Raw genomic sequence first — 13,495 nt, forward strand, 5'->3', positions numbered from 1 at the left:
TGTTGCTGAAGGCACTGGGAGCACTCAGAGTCACTGCTGGGGGCACAGGAAGGTGCTGGGGGCCTGAGGAAAGCTCTGGAGCACTGGGATGTGGTACTGGGAGCTGGTACTGGGCGGTACTGGTGGAATGGAGCAGGGGAGACACTTCACAGAGGGCACTGAGGGTGGTGGTGGATGGTGCTGGGAGCACTTTGATGGATACTGGGGGGGCACCAAGTTACTCTGAGTAGCTCCAGGAGGCACTGGGGTCACTTCTGAAAGGTCCTGGGCTGTACTGGAGGTAGTACTGGGCACTACTGGGAGGGCTAAAAGTACTGAGGCACTAGGACTGGGCAGTGGGAGCTGGTACTGGGAGCAGTGGTGGTGGTTCCAGTTCCTCAGGGTGCCTGGGGCTGTGGTGGGCAGCACTGGGCTGTGTTGGGCAGCACTGGGCTGTGGTGGGCAGCACTGGGCTGTGGCAGGGCCCTGCTCAGCACTGGGCTGATGGAGCAGTACTGCGCTCCCCTGGCAGCCTTGAGAGGCTCTGCTGTGGGCACTGGGGGTGCTGGGGCTGTGCTGGCTCAGTACTGGGCATACTGGTGGGGTGCAGAGCTGTACTGGGGGTGCTGCAGTGCTGTACTGGGAGCACTGGGCATACTGGGAGCTGCGCTGCCCTCTGGCGGCCGAGCGAGGCGCTGCAGGAGCGGGGACAGGGCGCGCTGGGGACAAATGGGGACACCGGGGAACTGGGCTGTACTGGGGACACTGGGGACACCGGGGAACTGGGCTGAACTGGGGACACTGGGGACAAATGGGGACTGGGCTGTACTGGGGACACTGGGGACAAGAGGGGACACCGGGCAGCCACTGCGGTGCTCCTTGGGATACTTGGCTTTACTGCCGTGGCCACACGGTGGTGGCAGTGGGGGCACGGTGGCAATGGGGACAAGAGGGGACACCGGGGAACTGGGCTGTACTGGGGCAGTCCCGGCGGGGCCGGGAGTCACCGGGATGGGGACACCGGGCAGCCACTGCGGTGCTCCTTGGGATACTTGGCTTTACTGCCGTGGCCACACGGTGGTGGCAGTGGGGGCACGGTGGCAATGGGGACATAAGGGGGGGCACTGGGAAGGCACACCGAGGGACCCAGAGACATTGGGGGGCTCACTGCGCTGGGATGGTGGCACAGAGGTGGCACTGCAGTGTCCCTGCACGTTGGACAGGGTTTTTTGGGGTTGGGGGGGGACGTGGTCCCCGCACAGGAACTGGAATTGTTTGGGAGCACTGGGATTTCCTCCGTGTCACTGGGGAGTTACTGGAGAGGCCTTTGGAATCGCTGTGGAGGGTGTGCGGGTGTCCCTGAGGACATGGTGCAGGTGTTGCTGGCGGGCCTGGGGACGCTGTGGAGGTGACACTGAGCTGGCCTGGTGGCACTGGGAGTGTCCTGGTGGGTGGCTGGGCAGGCACACTCAGCAGTGCACCCAGGGGCATGGGGACATTACTGGAGGGTTCTGGAAGGGTCCCTGGGGACGCAGGGTGCGGTGGCTGAGGCTGACGTTCTGTCACTGCGGGGAGTGCCCGTGGGGACACTGGCGTGGCGTACTGGGGCAGGACACTGGGCACTGATCCAGAGCAGGGGTTTGCCCAGGTGAGATGGGGACAACGGGGACATCTGCTCCCGCTCTGACCAGATCCCAGCGGACACACCATCCCCACCCCGCAATGCCAAACCCCTGGGGTCCACGGCAGAGCCGGACATGGGGAGGGGTCCCGCTTCCCGCAGGGTGGCCGGGTCCCTGCCCCAGCCCCGGGTGGGGACAAAGCTGGGGGCTGCTGGGGCCGGGGCACCCCCCCGGCAGAAGTGCTGACACCGGGAGCCGCGGGATGCTGAGCTCAGCCCGCCGCAGATTGCAGGGGGTTTATCGGGGGGGCCCAGCTTAAGCCCCGGGTGCTGAGCGCAGCCCCGGCAGGCGGCCCCGCCGCACCTTGGCCCCGTCCTTGTCGCACACCGGGCGGGCGGCGGGCACCGGAGCGAGCGCTGGAGGCGGCGGGAGGCTGGAGCTCGCTGCCCATCCTGGTGCTGACCTCCAAGGAGCAGCTGGTGAAGCGCAGGGCTGCGGGGCTGAGCATGGGAGCCGGGGCCAGTGCCGAGGAGAAGCACTCCCGAGAGCTGGAGAAGAAGCTCAAGGAAGACGCTGAGAAGGATGCCAGGACCGTCAAGCTGCTGCTGCTGGGTAAGGGGGACACAGCACCCGGGGGGACAGACCCATCCTTTGAGCATCTCACCCTAACAGCCACCCGAGGTGCCCCTGAAACCTGCCAGAGCCCCTCAACCCAACCAGCACACCCCACAACTGTCCCCAAACCCAACCAGCCAATCCAGCATCCCCTGGCCCCCAGATGGACCCCCAAACCCAAGCAGCCCACCCTCACAATTCATTCAACATTCTCCTGACTCACCCAGGAGCCTTAAAACCAAGCAGCCACCCCAACATCAGCCCCATTCCCAGCAGCCCTGAACCAAACTTCCTCTTCTCAAGAGGCCACACAGTGTTTCCCTGATGCCTCCAGCACCTTTAAACCAAACCAACATCACCCAGGAGTGTCCCCAACAGCCTCCCACTCCCAGGCATCCCTAAAACCAACCAACCACTCCTCAATAAACACCCGAAGTTTCCCTGACCCCACTCTAAACCCAATCAGTTCAACAGTCCTGTTCCTAAGCACCCCTAAACCCAGTCAGCCCAATTTAGCAGTCCTCTGACCCCCACAGCACCCCTAAAGCCAAATACCCAACCCAAAAGCCCATCCAATGTTTCCTTTCTCCCTCTGAACCCCTAAACCCAACAAGCCACCCCAACAGCCCCCCCATTCCCAGGACCCCCTAATCCAGCTCATCCCAACTTGGTCAGCACCCCTTACCAGGCACCCCAAACACAACAGACCATCTCAACATGAAGATATGATCCTGAGATCCTAAGGTCCTGAGACCTACCCCCATGATCCCCTGGCTTCTATATATCCCTCAATCCAACCAGCCCACCTAACACTGCCCCCATTCCCCAACCAACCCGTCTTAAGAGCCTACACCAACACTACCACCCCAGCCTGTCAGCACCCCTGCCCCATCCTCCTAGGGACCCCCATGCAGCCCCCTGTGTGTCCCTGGAGCCCCCTTGCACTGTGTGTCCCCCCCAGTCCCCCAGTGGTGCCTGAGGATTGGGGTGCTGTGTATGTGGTGGGGCCATGGGTGGCATCACTGTCCTCACAGCCTGGCCCAGGACACATCTGCCTGCACAGCTACAAGTTTGGGGCATTGGGTGGCAGGGTTGCAATGCCACCATGTCCCCAGCCCCTCCCTTGGGTTCCTGAGAGTGTCCCTGGCTGAGCCGCTTCAGATCCCATTAGACACAGCTGCTCAGGCTACCCTTAATGCCCTGGCACCAGGCTGTTAATCCCCTGCACACCCTGAGCCATGGACCAGCCAACAGTGCCCGCAGCTGCGTCAGGCACCAAGGAGCTCAGTGAGCCAGCACTGGCTCAGCTGGGAGTGCCCATGGATTGGGCACCACCCTGACCCATGTTTTGTCCCCTCAGGAGCAGGGGAGTCGGGGAAGAGCACCATTGTCAAGCAGATGAAGTAAGTGCCAAGGGGGGGTCACTTGATCGTGCCCACCACGCACAGTGTCTGTCCCACACGGCAGCCTGGGGTGCCCTGTCCCACTGTGCCTGACTGCCCCACGCCACTGCCGTGAGGTGCATCTGCCGTGTGGCTCAGCTCCACGGCACCCAGCTCAGCCCCATGCTGTGATCTGCCCCGGCCAGGATCATCCACCAGGACGGTTACTCGCTGGAGGAATGCCTGGAGTTCATTGCCATCATTTACAGCAACACGCTCCAGTCCATGCTGGCCATCGTGCGCGCCATGACCACCCTCAACATCCAGTACGGGGACACGGCTCGCCAGGTGGGGAGCATTCCATGCTGGGCAGGGGGTTCCCCGCGGTCCCCGGGCCCCACTGACCCCCTCTCCCTCACAGGATGATGCCCGGAAGCTGCTGCACCTCTCGGACACCATCGAGGAGGGGACCATGCCTAAGGAGATGTCAGAGATCATCGGACGGCTCTGGAAGGACTCGGGCATCCAGGCCTGCTTCGACCGCGCCTCCGAGTACCAGCTCAACGACTCTGCTGGCTAGTACGTGTGCTAGGGAGCGTGGGTGGGGGGCATCAGGGGGGTTCCAACCCGTGTCTCATGCCCACCACGTGCCTGGCCAGCTACCTGTCAGACCTGGAGCGCCTGGTGACCCCCGGCTACGTCCCCACAGAGCAGGACGTGCTGCGTTCCCGCGTCAAGACAACCGGCATCATTGAGACCCAGTTCTCCTTCAAGGACCTCAACTTCAGGTGGGGACCAGGCCCCCAGGGAGGGCTGGTGCCGGGGGGTGGGCAGGGAGTGGGGGGTGCTGACGCTCCTTTGTCCTGCCCAGGATGTTTGATGTGGGCGGACAGCGCTCGGAGAGGAAGAAGTGGATCCACTGCTTTGAGGGTGTGACCTGCATCATCTTCATCGCGGCTCTCAGTGCCTACGACATGGTCCTGGTGGAGGATGATGAAGTGGTGAGGAACGCTCACCACCTCACAGCCCCTCTGCTTTGCCCCGGTGATGACCTGGGTGTCACCACGGGGCTGTGTCCCTCTGCAGAACCGCATGCATGAGAGCCTGCACCTCTTCAACAGCATCTGCAACCACCGCTACTTTGCCACCACCTCCATCGTCCTCTTCCTCAACAAGAAGGACGTTTTCCTGGAGAAGATCAAGAAGGCCCATCTCAGCATCTGCTTCCCCGACTATGACGGTGAGTGTGGCGGTGGGGTGCTGGAGGGGTGGGTGCCACCAGCCCCGCGGGAGTCCCCACCAGGTGTCCTCAGCACCCCATGCAAGTGCTGCTGCATGAGCCTGCAAGCTTTACCCACCCGAGGGAGCACTGGGTAATCCCGGGCCGGCGTTCTGGGGGGGACACCAGCCCAGGAAGGGATCCTGCTCACTGCCGCACCACCAGGTCCCAACACCTACGACGATGCGGGCAACTACATCAAGCTGCAGTTCCTGGAGCTGAACATGCGGCGGGATGTGAAGGAGATCTACTCCCACATGACCTGCGCCACCGATACCGAGAACGTCAAGTTCGTCTTTGACGCCGTCACTGACATCATCATCAAGGAGAACCTCAAGGACTGCGGGCTGTTCTGAGCCCCAGCCGAGCACCCCCTCCCCTGGGGACCAGCCCCACTGCTGACCCCATTCCACCTCCACAACCATCTCCGCTTGCCCCGGACCCCTGGGATTTGATCTGCTCAGCTCCAAAGCCACCCCTGGTGAAGTGGGGAGGGGAGTGAGGCACAATGTCACTCCCCCTCCCCATCAACTCTCCCACTGTGGGGCCCCCAGTTCTGCTGGGGGTCTCTGGGGCTCCAGGTCCTAGGGGTACCTGGATGACCCCGGATACTCCAGGGTGCTGGATGCTGCAGGTCCCTGGGTGACCCTCAGAGCTGTGGGGTATGGGGGTTCCCTTGGGTGCTGAGGGTCCTTGAGTATCCCTTGGAGCAGAGGGGCGTTTGGGGTCCTGGGTGTCCCTAGGTATTTGAGGGATCCTGGGGTGTTCCTGCATTCCCTTTAGAGCTGGGGTTCCCAGATGACCCTTGGCATTGGGGAGACTGGGGGGGTTTGGGTGCCCCTTGGTGCTGGGAGTCCCTAGTACCCCCGGAACTGAGGGGTGTTAGGGGTTCCCTTGGCTACTGGGGGGTCAGGTGGCCTCTGAAGCTCTGGGTGCTGGGGTGGTCCCTCGGGTGCTGCTGGGTGTCCATGGGTGTCCCCCTGGAGCTGGGGGGGCTGGGAGTCTCCACAAACCCCTCAGAGCTGGGGGTCCTTTGGGTGTGGGGTGGCCATGGGTGCTCCCTGGGGCTGGGGGTTCCTGTGGGCTGCTGGGTGCAAGGGGTGCTACATCTCCCTCTGGGCTACAGATCATTGGGTGCTCCTGGGTACCGGGTGTCCCCAGGGACTGCGTGATACTGGGGCTCCCTTGGTGCCATCATGTCACCCCTGCAGAGCCAGGGGGCAGTCACGCATTTGTTCCCCTCCACCCCACAGCCCTGCAGCAGCATCCCAGCTACACCCCCAAGGGTCCCACCACTGCCCTCACCTCCCACGACCAGGGGCTTCTCCTGACCCCAGGGGGATGCCAACCCACCTTGTGTCCCTCTCCCACCCCTGGGGCCCACCCCAGCCTCCCACAGAGGTGAACCCCCCTGCCCACTCCCACGTCACACAGGGCGTTTCAGTACATATAATGTTTCTCTCTCTTTTTTTTTTTCCTTTCTACATTTTATTATTTCAAACCATGTGAACAAGTCGATAAAACATCTTGTGGGAAAAGCGAGGCCGCAGGCACCGGCTGGAGGGTCCCCCTGGGCTGGGGGGACAGCGGGGGCCGCTCTGTACAGCGGGCTCTCCTCGCCCAACGCAACAGCTAGCCCTAAAAACTAGGCTTAGAAAGAGGGGGGGGATAGAGGCAGTGGGCAGCACCCCCTGCCCACCCTGCTGCCAGAGCTGCCCATGGGAGGGGGGCAGCGAGGCGGGGTGCAGACCCTCCCCCCCAAAGGCACACGGTTGGGGGGTGGGCTGGCCACGGAGGGTGCCACCACCACGTAGCACTTGATGCTTTTAAATAGTTTGGTAAAAAGGTTTCGTTAAAAAGTAACCTGTGCCCAACCGGTGTGGTGTGGATTTTTTTGCATGGTTTTGGGTTTGGTTTTGTTGGTTTTTCTTTTTTTTTTTTTTCCTTTTTTTTCTTTCTTCTTGCTTTTCTGGTTTACTAAAAGGAATGTCATCGGTCGTGTTTGTGGCTGGGTGGGCATCCCTGAGGGGACTCTGCCCCCCGTGCCAGCAACACTTGCAATGTAAACAGTGAGAGCACCAGGGCTCGGAGTGAATGAAATGGGGGCTGGAACGGTTGAGGGGTAAAAACCAAGATTAAAACCTTGTCTTCCCTGGAAGGGCAACGCCGGCGAGGAGGAGGACAATGGTGGGGGGCAAACACCGCCAGCAGGGGGTACATGGGCCCTGGCACCATGCTGACACTCAAAGTCTCTTTACGTGGTGGGCGGAGGAATGAATCTGAAGAGAAGCAGGAGTGGGAGATGGCGTGGTCCTTCCTTTGCAGCTCCTAGGAGAGAGAGGTCGTGAGCAGGGGAGGGTCTGGGGCCAGAGCAGCCTGCAGCTGAAGGATGGTCCATGACCACCCCACTTGAGGAGCCACTAGTGAGACCACCACCCACCTGGGCAGCGCTGCCCTCAGAAGAGGCCACAGTCCTTCAGGTTGTTTTTGATGATGACGTCGGTGACGGCGTCGAAGACGAACTGGACGTTCTTGGTGTCGGTGGCGCAGGTGAAGTGGGTGTAGATCTCCTTGGTGTCCTTTCTCTTGTTCAGGTCCTCGAACTTGCTCTGGATGTAGCTGGCTGCCTCGTCATACTTGTTGGCCCCTGGGGAAGAAGAGACACTGGGCTGCCCCACAGTTGCGCACAGCCACCAAAGGGTTTGGGCTTGGCTTGGCCCTCCACAGCCACTGTCCTGCTGCCAAACTGAGGCTCCAGAGGCACAATGAGCCTCAGATAACACCCCTTCAGGACAGCTGCCCCTCGTGTTGGGTCCCTCCACATCTCCCATCTCCCGGGGCAACCCAAACACCCATCACGCCCCACTTGCTGTCCCAACCCAATGCTCCTGCCAGGAGGGAAGGGGGCACAGAGGGTCCCAGTGGTACCTGTGTACTCGGGGAAGCAGATGGTGAGGGAGCTGTGCACGATCTTCTCCTCAAAGAGGTCCTTCTTGTTGAGGAAGAGGATGATGGACGTGTCTGTGAACCACTTGTTATTGCAGATGCTGTCAAACAGCTTCATGCTCTCATGCATCCGGTTCTGGCAGGGAAGACGGCAGCATGAGCCAGGCAGAGACCCCCAGGCAGCACCCACCCCACTGCCACCCCTCATGCTCCTGGGCATGGGATGCCAATGGCCCTGCAAAGCATGGGCCACACTGGCCAGGGCACTGGTGGCCACCAGAGGAGGGGCTGCTCGCCCAGCCCCCCACGGAGGGGACGGCTCATGGCACTGGTCCCATGACTCACCATCTCCTCATCTTCAGCCAGCACCAGGTCATAGGCACTGAGGGCCACACAGAAGATGATGGCTGTCACCCCCTCGAAGCAGTGGATCCACTTCTTCCGTTCCGAGCGCTGGCCACCCACATCGAACATCCTGCAGCAGGGGGTGACACGGCATGGATGGCAGCTCCAGCCCCACCACCTGCACCCCATGCCCTGTCTCAGTGCTCCAGCAGAACTGGTGCAGGCAGAGTACAGTGCCTCTGCCCCAGGGATTTTGCCAGTACTGAGGATCTGCCCCAGGTCCTGCTGCCAGGATGGCGTCCAGAGTAATTTCCCAGCCAAAGCAAATCCCTGACGTGAGCTGGGGCAGGATCAGGCCACCTTTCCCAGGGGGTGTCAGTGTCATGCTCCCCAGAGACCTGCTCCAGAGCAGGCACAGCAGGGCTTTGCCAGAGACCTTGGACCAAGGGGAGCCAAGTCACTGTGGGCTCAGCAGGATTGTGGCAGCAGCAGGGCTCAGGGATGATCCTGATGCACCATGTGCCTCTCCTTCACGGGCAGCAGAGGAAGCCCTGCCTCCATGGAGAAGAGCCCAGCAACAGCATTCCACATCCACGGCCATGCCCACTGCCAACTGTTTGGCTGGCGGGAAGGCTTTCCCATGGGACACACTGCATTCCCCCTAGACCACCCCCACTGCCACCCCCAAAGTGCTGCCCTGGCAATGCACAACCAACTGCATCCATTCTACCAGGGTGGCATCGGGGCACCTGCGAGCCCCCTGCATTCAGACAAGACCCCAGCAGATCTTTCTGACATCAGCTCTGTTGCCATGGGACTAAATCCCCTGGGGATGTGCACAATGGCAGCTTTTTGCCTCTGAAACTGGAGCCCTCATTATGTCCCGTGGGTTTTCAGTGGAAAGCAACCACGGGGTGCCAGCAGGCAGCGCTGCCACTGCCTGACCCCGAGACCCCAGTCCTGCCCAGCGCCCTTCCTGCAGCGGAAGCAGCGTCACAGAAGCAGGAGGAGGGACGCCTTCCCCCTCCCCTCCTCGCCAGAGCCTGGATCCGCCCCCAGGCTGAGTTCTGTGAAGTGTTTTTGAGGCTGTTCCAGCTCTTTCAGCGGTTTCCGCTCTCTGAGGCAGCAGTTCCCGCCATGAGCAGACCAGGAGGAGGGGAGAACTGAGTGCACACAGTGTGCACCCATGGTCCATCCCAGCATGGGGAGGAAGGGATTTTTTGCTTCCAAAAAGGCAAAAGGGAAAGAGGTCAGACATACTTGAAGTGCAGGTCCTTAAAGGTGAAGTGAGTCTCCACGATGCCCGTGGTCTTCACCCTGGTGCGCAGCACGTCCTGCTGGGTGGGGATGTAGTCAGCACGGGCTATCCTCTCCAGGTCGTTCAGGTAGCTGGGGACAAAGAGGAAAGGTGCTGTGGGAGCTGGACCATGGGGAAGAACCCACCCAGATCCTATGGGACATCCCACACTGGCCCAGAGTCCCCTGTCCATCTCCCAGCATTGCTCAGTTGGGGTGGGCAGTGCCAAGCTGGGACGCACAGCAGAGGCTCCATGTGCATCCTGGGGTAACCCCGTGTCCCTGCCAGACACAGGCAGGGCAGGACACCAGTGGCCAGGGTGACACGGGACACACAGGACCGAGGCACTGGGAGCCCAGCAGAGGATGCAGCCGGGGCTGAGGGGCTCACCCCATTTCCCTGGCCGTTTGCACAGGGGGGAAATGGCAAAAGGCAAATATTCAGTGCTATGGCAACCAGCCGCAGTGCCGGCGGAAACAATTGATGGCGCCATGCCATTTATAGTCAAAAACACAAAGGGACGGCATCCTGGGAGGAAGCAGGAGGCAGGAGGCCAGAGACACAGGGAGCAGCGCCGTGGGGGGCTGCAGGGGTACCAGCCCCCGGGGAGCATCGCCTGCCCTGCTGCCCACAGGGTCCCTGCAGAGGTGGTGCCGGGTCCTCAGCATGCAACACCCACCAGGACTGATGAGGACTGCCGGGGGATCAAGGCAGGTTTTGATTTCTCCAGCTCACATTGCTTTAATTGGGTTACTACAAACGGGCTCCTTTAAGCAAATTAGGCTTGTCTTAATTAAGGCATTTGCGGCCCTGTAATCTGGTGAAAGCCAGATTACAGCCCGCGAGGCCATAGGGATCCTTGGCTCCGACTGCAGCACGGCCACTCGCCAGCTCCTGGGAAACCCTGCAGCGTGTCAGGGCAAGGCCAGAGCTGGAGGTGCCCCAGGAGCCTGCTGTGGGTGTGAGGGTGGGGGACCTGCACGTTACTGCTGCAGAGCAGCTCAAAAACAGCCGGAAACACTCATGGCCTCTGGCTACAAAAAAACAGGAAACACCACAGCAGGGCCCTGCGCAGCGCCACAGGCTCTTGGACATTGCATCAAGCCCCAGGGTGCTGGTGAGCACCACCCTGGCACCCCAAACTCCTGGAACACCAAGAGGCAGAGGAGAAACAGGATGGGGGCTGCTGTGCTGCAGAAGGCTGGGGCACAGGTGGGCTGTGTGCTGGGCACGGCACGGGGCTCCTCATTCCTACAATGTCCTGTTCCAGTAGCACTGTGGGCACATCATCCCTGTGAGCTGGGCAAGGGATTGGCCACTGCGCAGGCATCTCCACAGGGCTGGAAAAAGGCTGGAGCAACAGCTTGAAGGTGCTCCTAATTAATGGTTATCCAACCCCCACCATGTGCTAAACGCTCCATAATGGCACTGACAGCAGCAGGCACTTGGCAGACACTGTGCAGATACACCTGCTCCAAGTGTGTGTGCGAGCTCCCTGGCACCTGCTGGGTGTTCTGTGCTTCCAAACCAGCACCACTGCCAGGGAAATGCCGGAGCTGGCTGGGAGTGATGGGGCTGAGCAGACAGGGGCTGGGGAAGGTGGGTGTGTGCCCATCAGGAGGAAGTGAAAGCTGCGGGTGCTGGGGGAAAGAGCTGACAGGAGCTCCTCCAGGTTTGGTGCTTGCCAGGAGCTTTCCTGTAGTCTCTTCCCCACAGTGACCTCAGTGCAAAAGAGGGACCTGACACTGCCGTGCATGAGGGGACAGCTGGGGAAATCACTTGCCCTGGGATGGCAGTGAGTCCCAAGCGTGCAGAATGCCAGGCAAGGCCAGGCTTGGTAGGGTGCTCCTGGCACACCATGAGCTCCCCCCACACTGCTTTACCGTAAGGGGTCTGGGTGGAGAGGGTAGGAGAGCACTGTGCAAGCTGAACACAGACTCAGCTGTGTTGCTCTCTCCAGCAATGGTACATTAGGCAGATTAACTTTTTTTTATTAATCTCTTCAAGAATTAACTCAACCAGCTGCAGCAATCGACCTAAACACCAATTTGTTGGGTAATGCACAAGTGTAATGCCAAGTCATTCTGTATAAAAACAGTTAAAAGAAAGGGAAGCTTCTTGATCATCCTACTAATTTTCTTCAGACCTAAGCATCCCCAGGGCTTTCCTTGGGAATTTTTCCTGCCTTGACGGCCCATGAAGGGTGATAAGGAAGGGCTGTGCTTATGAGTGCACAGCCAGCGGAGAGCATCTCCTGGGAAAGGGCAGTGGGGACACAGCAGTGGCAGCAGGGGGATGCCCCAGTGGCCCCCCTCCAGGGCACACAGCACCCTGCCAGAGAAGGAAACAGCTTTCGAAACATCCGCCTTCCCAGTTCCGCTCCGGCTCAGCCCCAGCACCATGCGGGAAGTGGCAGCACCAGCTCCTAAGCCTGGTGACGGTGAACAGCAGCCCCTGGGGGGAGTTTCTGCTGCTTGATAAAAGCACTGTGGCCCACAGGGCCCAGCTGAGCGGGGGCAGAGGGGGGGTACTCACTAGGCAGCAGAGTCGTTCAGCTGGTACTCTCGGGAGCGGTTGAAACAAGCCTGGACCCCGTTGTCAGCCCACAGTCTCCGGATGACGTTGGCCAGGTCCTCGGGCATGATGCCCTGCTCCTCAGCAGTGGAGGAGAGGGCAAACAGCTGCCGAGCATCATCCTGCAGGGATAAAACAGTTTGAGCATTGGCACAGACTTATTGAAGCTCACTCACTCAAAGGACCTGATGAGAGCCCACCAGACAACAGCACGGCTTAGGCTGAGCCACCTTTAATCCTAGTCCAGTTATGGGCACATCTGTTGTAGCCACCAAGAACCCCCATCCCTGCCAGGCACAGTGGGAGAAGGAGGGTACCCACCGCTCTGGAGGAGTCTCCAAAGTCAATCTGCAGGTTCCCCATCGCCTTGATGATAGCCATGATGGACTGGATGGTGTTGCTGTAGACCACAGCTTTGTACTGCCGGCACTCCTCCTCTGAATAGCCATCCTCATGGATGATCCTGGGGCAGGGAAGAGACACAGGCAAGGTCAGCCCTCTGTGGGGTACCTCAGGATGCTGCTCCCCACCCATGCTCTGTGGCAACACCGATGGGGAGCTTTCCCTGTCAGCCACTGGTTTTGGAGTTTGTGACCAAGGCCTGAGCAGTCTCAGCCACAGTGACAGGGTAGGAACCACTCACTTCATCTGTTTGACGATGGTGCTCTTCCCAGATTCGCCAGCACCTGTGGAGAAATGAGAAGGGATGAGGTCCTGTGCAAAGCCAGGAACCCTTACCCTACTGGGACACCCGCCCAGCCCAGGGAGGGAATGCAGCAGCTGCTTCAGCCATTGGAGAAGCAGCATTAACCAGAGCAGATGACTGGATGTGCACCGGAAACGTCAGGACCAAGAAAGAGGGAACAAAGGGAGAGCCTGGGGAGCCCTTACAATAGGTCCCAGGGGAAGAAATTACACCTGCTCTGGGCCAGGAAAATGGCATCAACACAGTAACATTTCCCCCACAATCCTAGCATGTCACAGCTGACGGGCAATCCTGGCTTTGGCTGGACCCGGGGACTCCCTGTGACAAGGGGGCCAAGCTCTGTCTATCCCCTGCCATCCCATCTCCAGGCACAACCTGAGATGCCACATGCCACATCCCCTCTGTGCTGAGGAACAATGGAGCACCAGCCCCAGTACATATCCACAGCTGGAGGCAGCAGCAGCCAGGATGCAGGGATGCTTGTGCCACAAGGTACAGGCAGGGAACTCGGGAACAAGTTGCCACCTCCAGCAGGCAGCTCAAGCGATCCCAGCGGGCCCAGCCGCCCCCGGGCTGGTTCTTAAATAGCGTGCACTTCCCAGCCTGCTGGGCCGTGCCCCAGCCCGCTGCAGAGGCGGCTGAAAGCAGGAAAGCTGATGGCTTTTGGGGTCGTTTGGTTTTTCATCATCCAAACGCAGGGTTCCTGAGTTCAGCGAGACAACCAGGGTGCCTAAGGTTTCCTTCCCCCAC

At 60.4% G+C, this 13,495-nt stretch overlaps 2 protein-coding genes across 2 annotated transcripts; one reads left to right on the forward strand and one right to left on the reverse strand.

Moving 5' to 3' along the window:
• Positions 1 to 2,054: 2,054 nt before the first annotated feature.
• On the forward strand, positions 2,055 to 5,233 carry GNAT1 (G protein subunit alpha transducin 1). Its single transcript, XM_039734284.1, has 8 exons — positions 2,055 to 2,213; positions 3,577 to 3,619; positions 3,805 to 3,946; positions 4,020 to 4,177; positions 4,258 to 4,386; positions 4,470 to 4,599; positions 4,685 to 4,838; positions 5,043 to 5,233. Exons 1-8 carry the CDS (start codon positions 2,108 to 2,110, stop codon positions 5,231 to 5,233), a joined length of 1,053 nt encoding a protein of 350 aa, XP_039590218.1. The 5' UTR covers positions 2,055 to 2,107.
• A 1,109-nt stretch (positions 5,234 to 6,342) lies between these two features.
• Positions 6,343 to 12,811, reverse strand: GNAI2 (G protein subunit alpha i2). Its single transcript, XM_039695292.1, has 8 exons — positions 12,683 to 12,811; positions 12,361 to 12,502; positions 12,001 to 12,161; positions 9,429 to 9,557; positions 8,169 to 8,298; positions 7,806 to 7,959; positions 7,318 to 7,524; positions 6,343 to 7,205 (listed from the first exon to the last, which is right to left on the reverse strand). Exons 1-7 carry the CDS (start codon positions 12,685 to 12,687, stop codon positions 7,334 to 7,336), a joined length of 912 nt encoding a protein of 303 aa, XP_039551226.1. The 5' UTR covers positions 12,688 to 12,811; the 3' UTR covers positions 6,343 to 7,205; positions 7,318 to 7,333.
• Positions 12,812 to 13,495: the final 684 nt, after the last annotated feature.

Source organism: Passer montanus, unplaced genomic scaffold (assembly GCF_014805655.1).
Source record: "Passer montanus isolate IOZ18808 unplaced genomic scaffold, ASM1480565v1 scaffold9, whole genome shotgun sequence".
NCBI classification, from domain to species: domain Eukaryota; kingdom Metazoa; phylum Chordata; class Aves; order Passeriformes; family Passeridae; genus Passer; species Passer montanus.

What these genes read in the sequence shown, in the direction of transcription:
- GNAI2 (XM_039695292.1), bottom strand. An exon ending in TGGCTGAAGATGAGGAGATG is followed by an intron (nt 7,960 to 8,168) that starts GTGAGTCATGGG and finishes CTTCCCTGCCAG; the next exon opens with AACCGGATGCATGAGAGCAT. An exon ending in CTGCTTCCCCGAGTACACAG is followed by an intron (nt 7,525 to 7,805) that starts GTACCACTGGGA and finishes CTTCTTCCCCAG; the next exon opens with GGGCCAACAAGTATGACGAG.
- GNAT1 (XM_039734284.1), top strand. Translation starts at nt 2,108, where the DNA reads ATGGGAGCCGGGGCCAGTGCCGAGGAGAAGCACTCCCGAGAGCTGGAG. An exon ending in ACGGGGACACGGCTCGCCAG is followed by an intron (nt 3,947 to 4,019) that starts GTGGGGAGCATT and finishes TCTCCCTCACAG; the next exon opens with GATGATGCCCGGAAGCTGCT. An exon ending in TTCAAGGACCTCAACTTCAG is followed by an intron (nt 4,387 to 4,469) that starts GTGGGGACCAGG and finishes TGTCCTGCCCAG; the next exon opens with GATGTTTGATGTGGGCGGAC.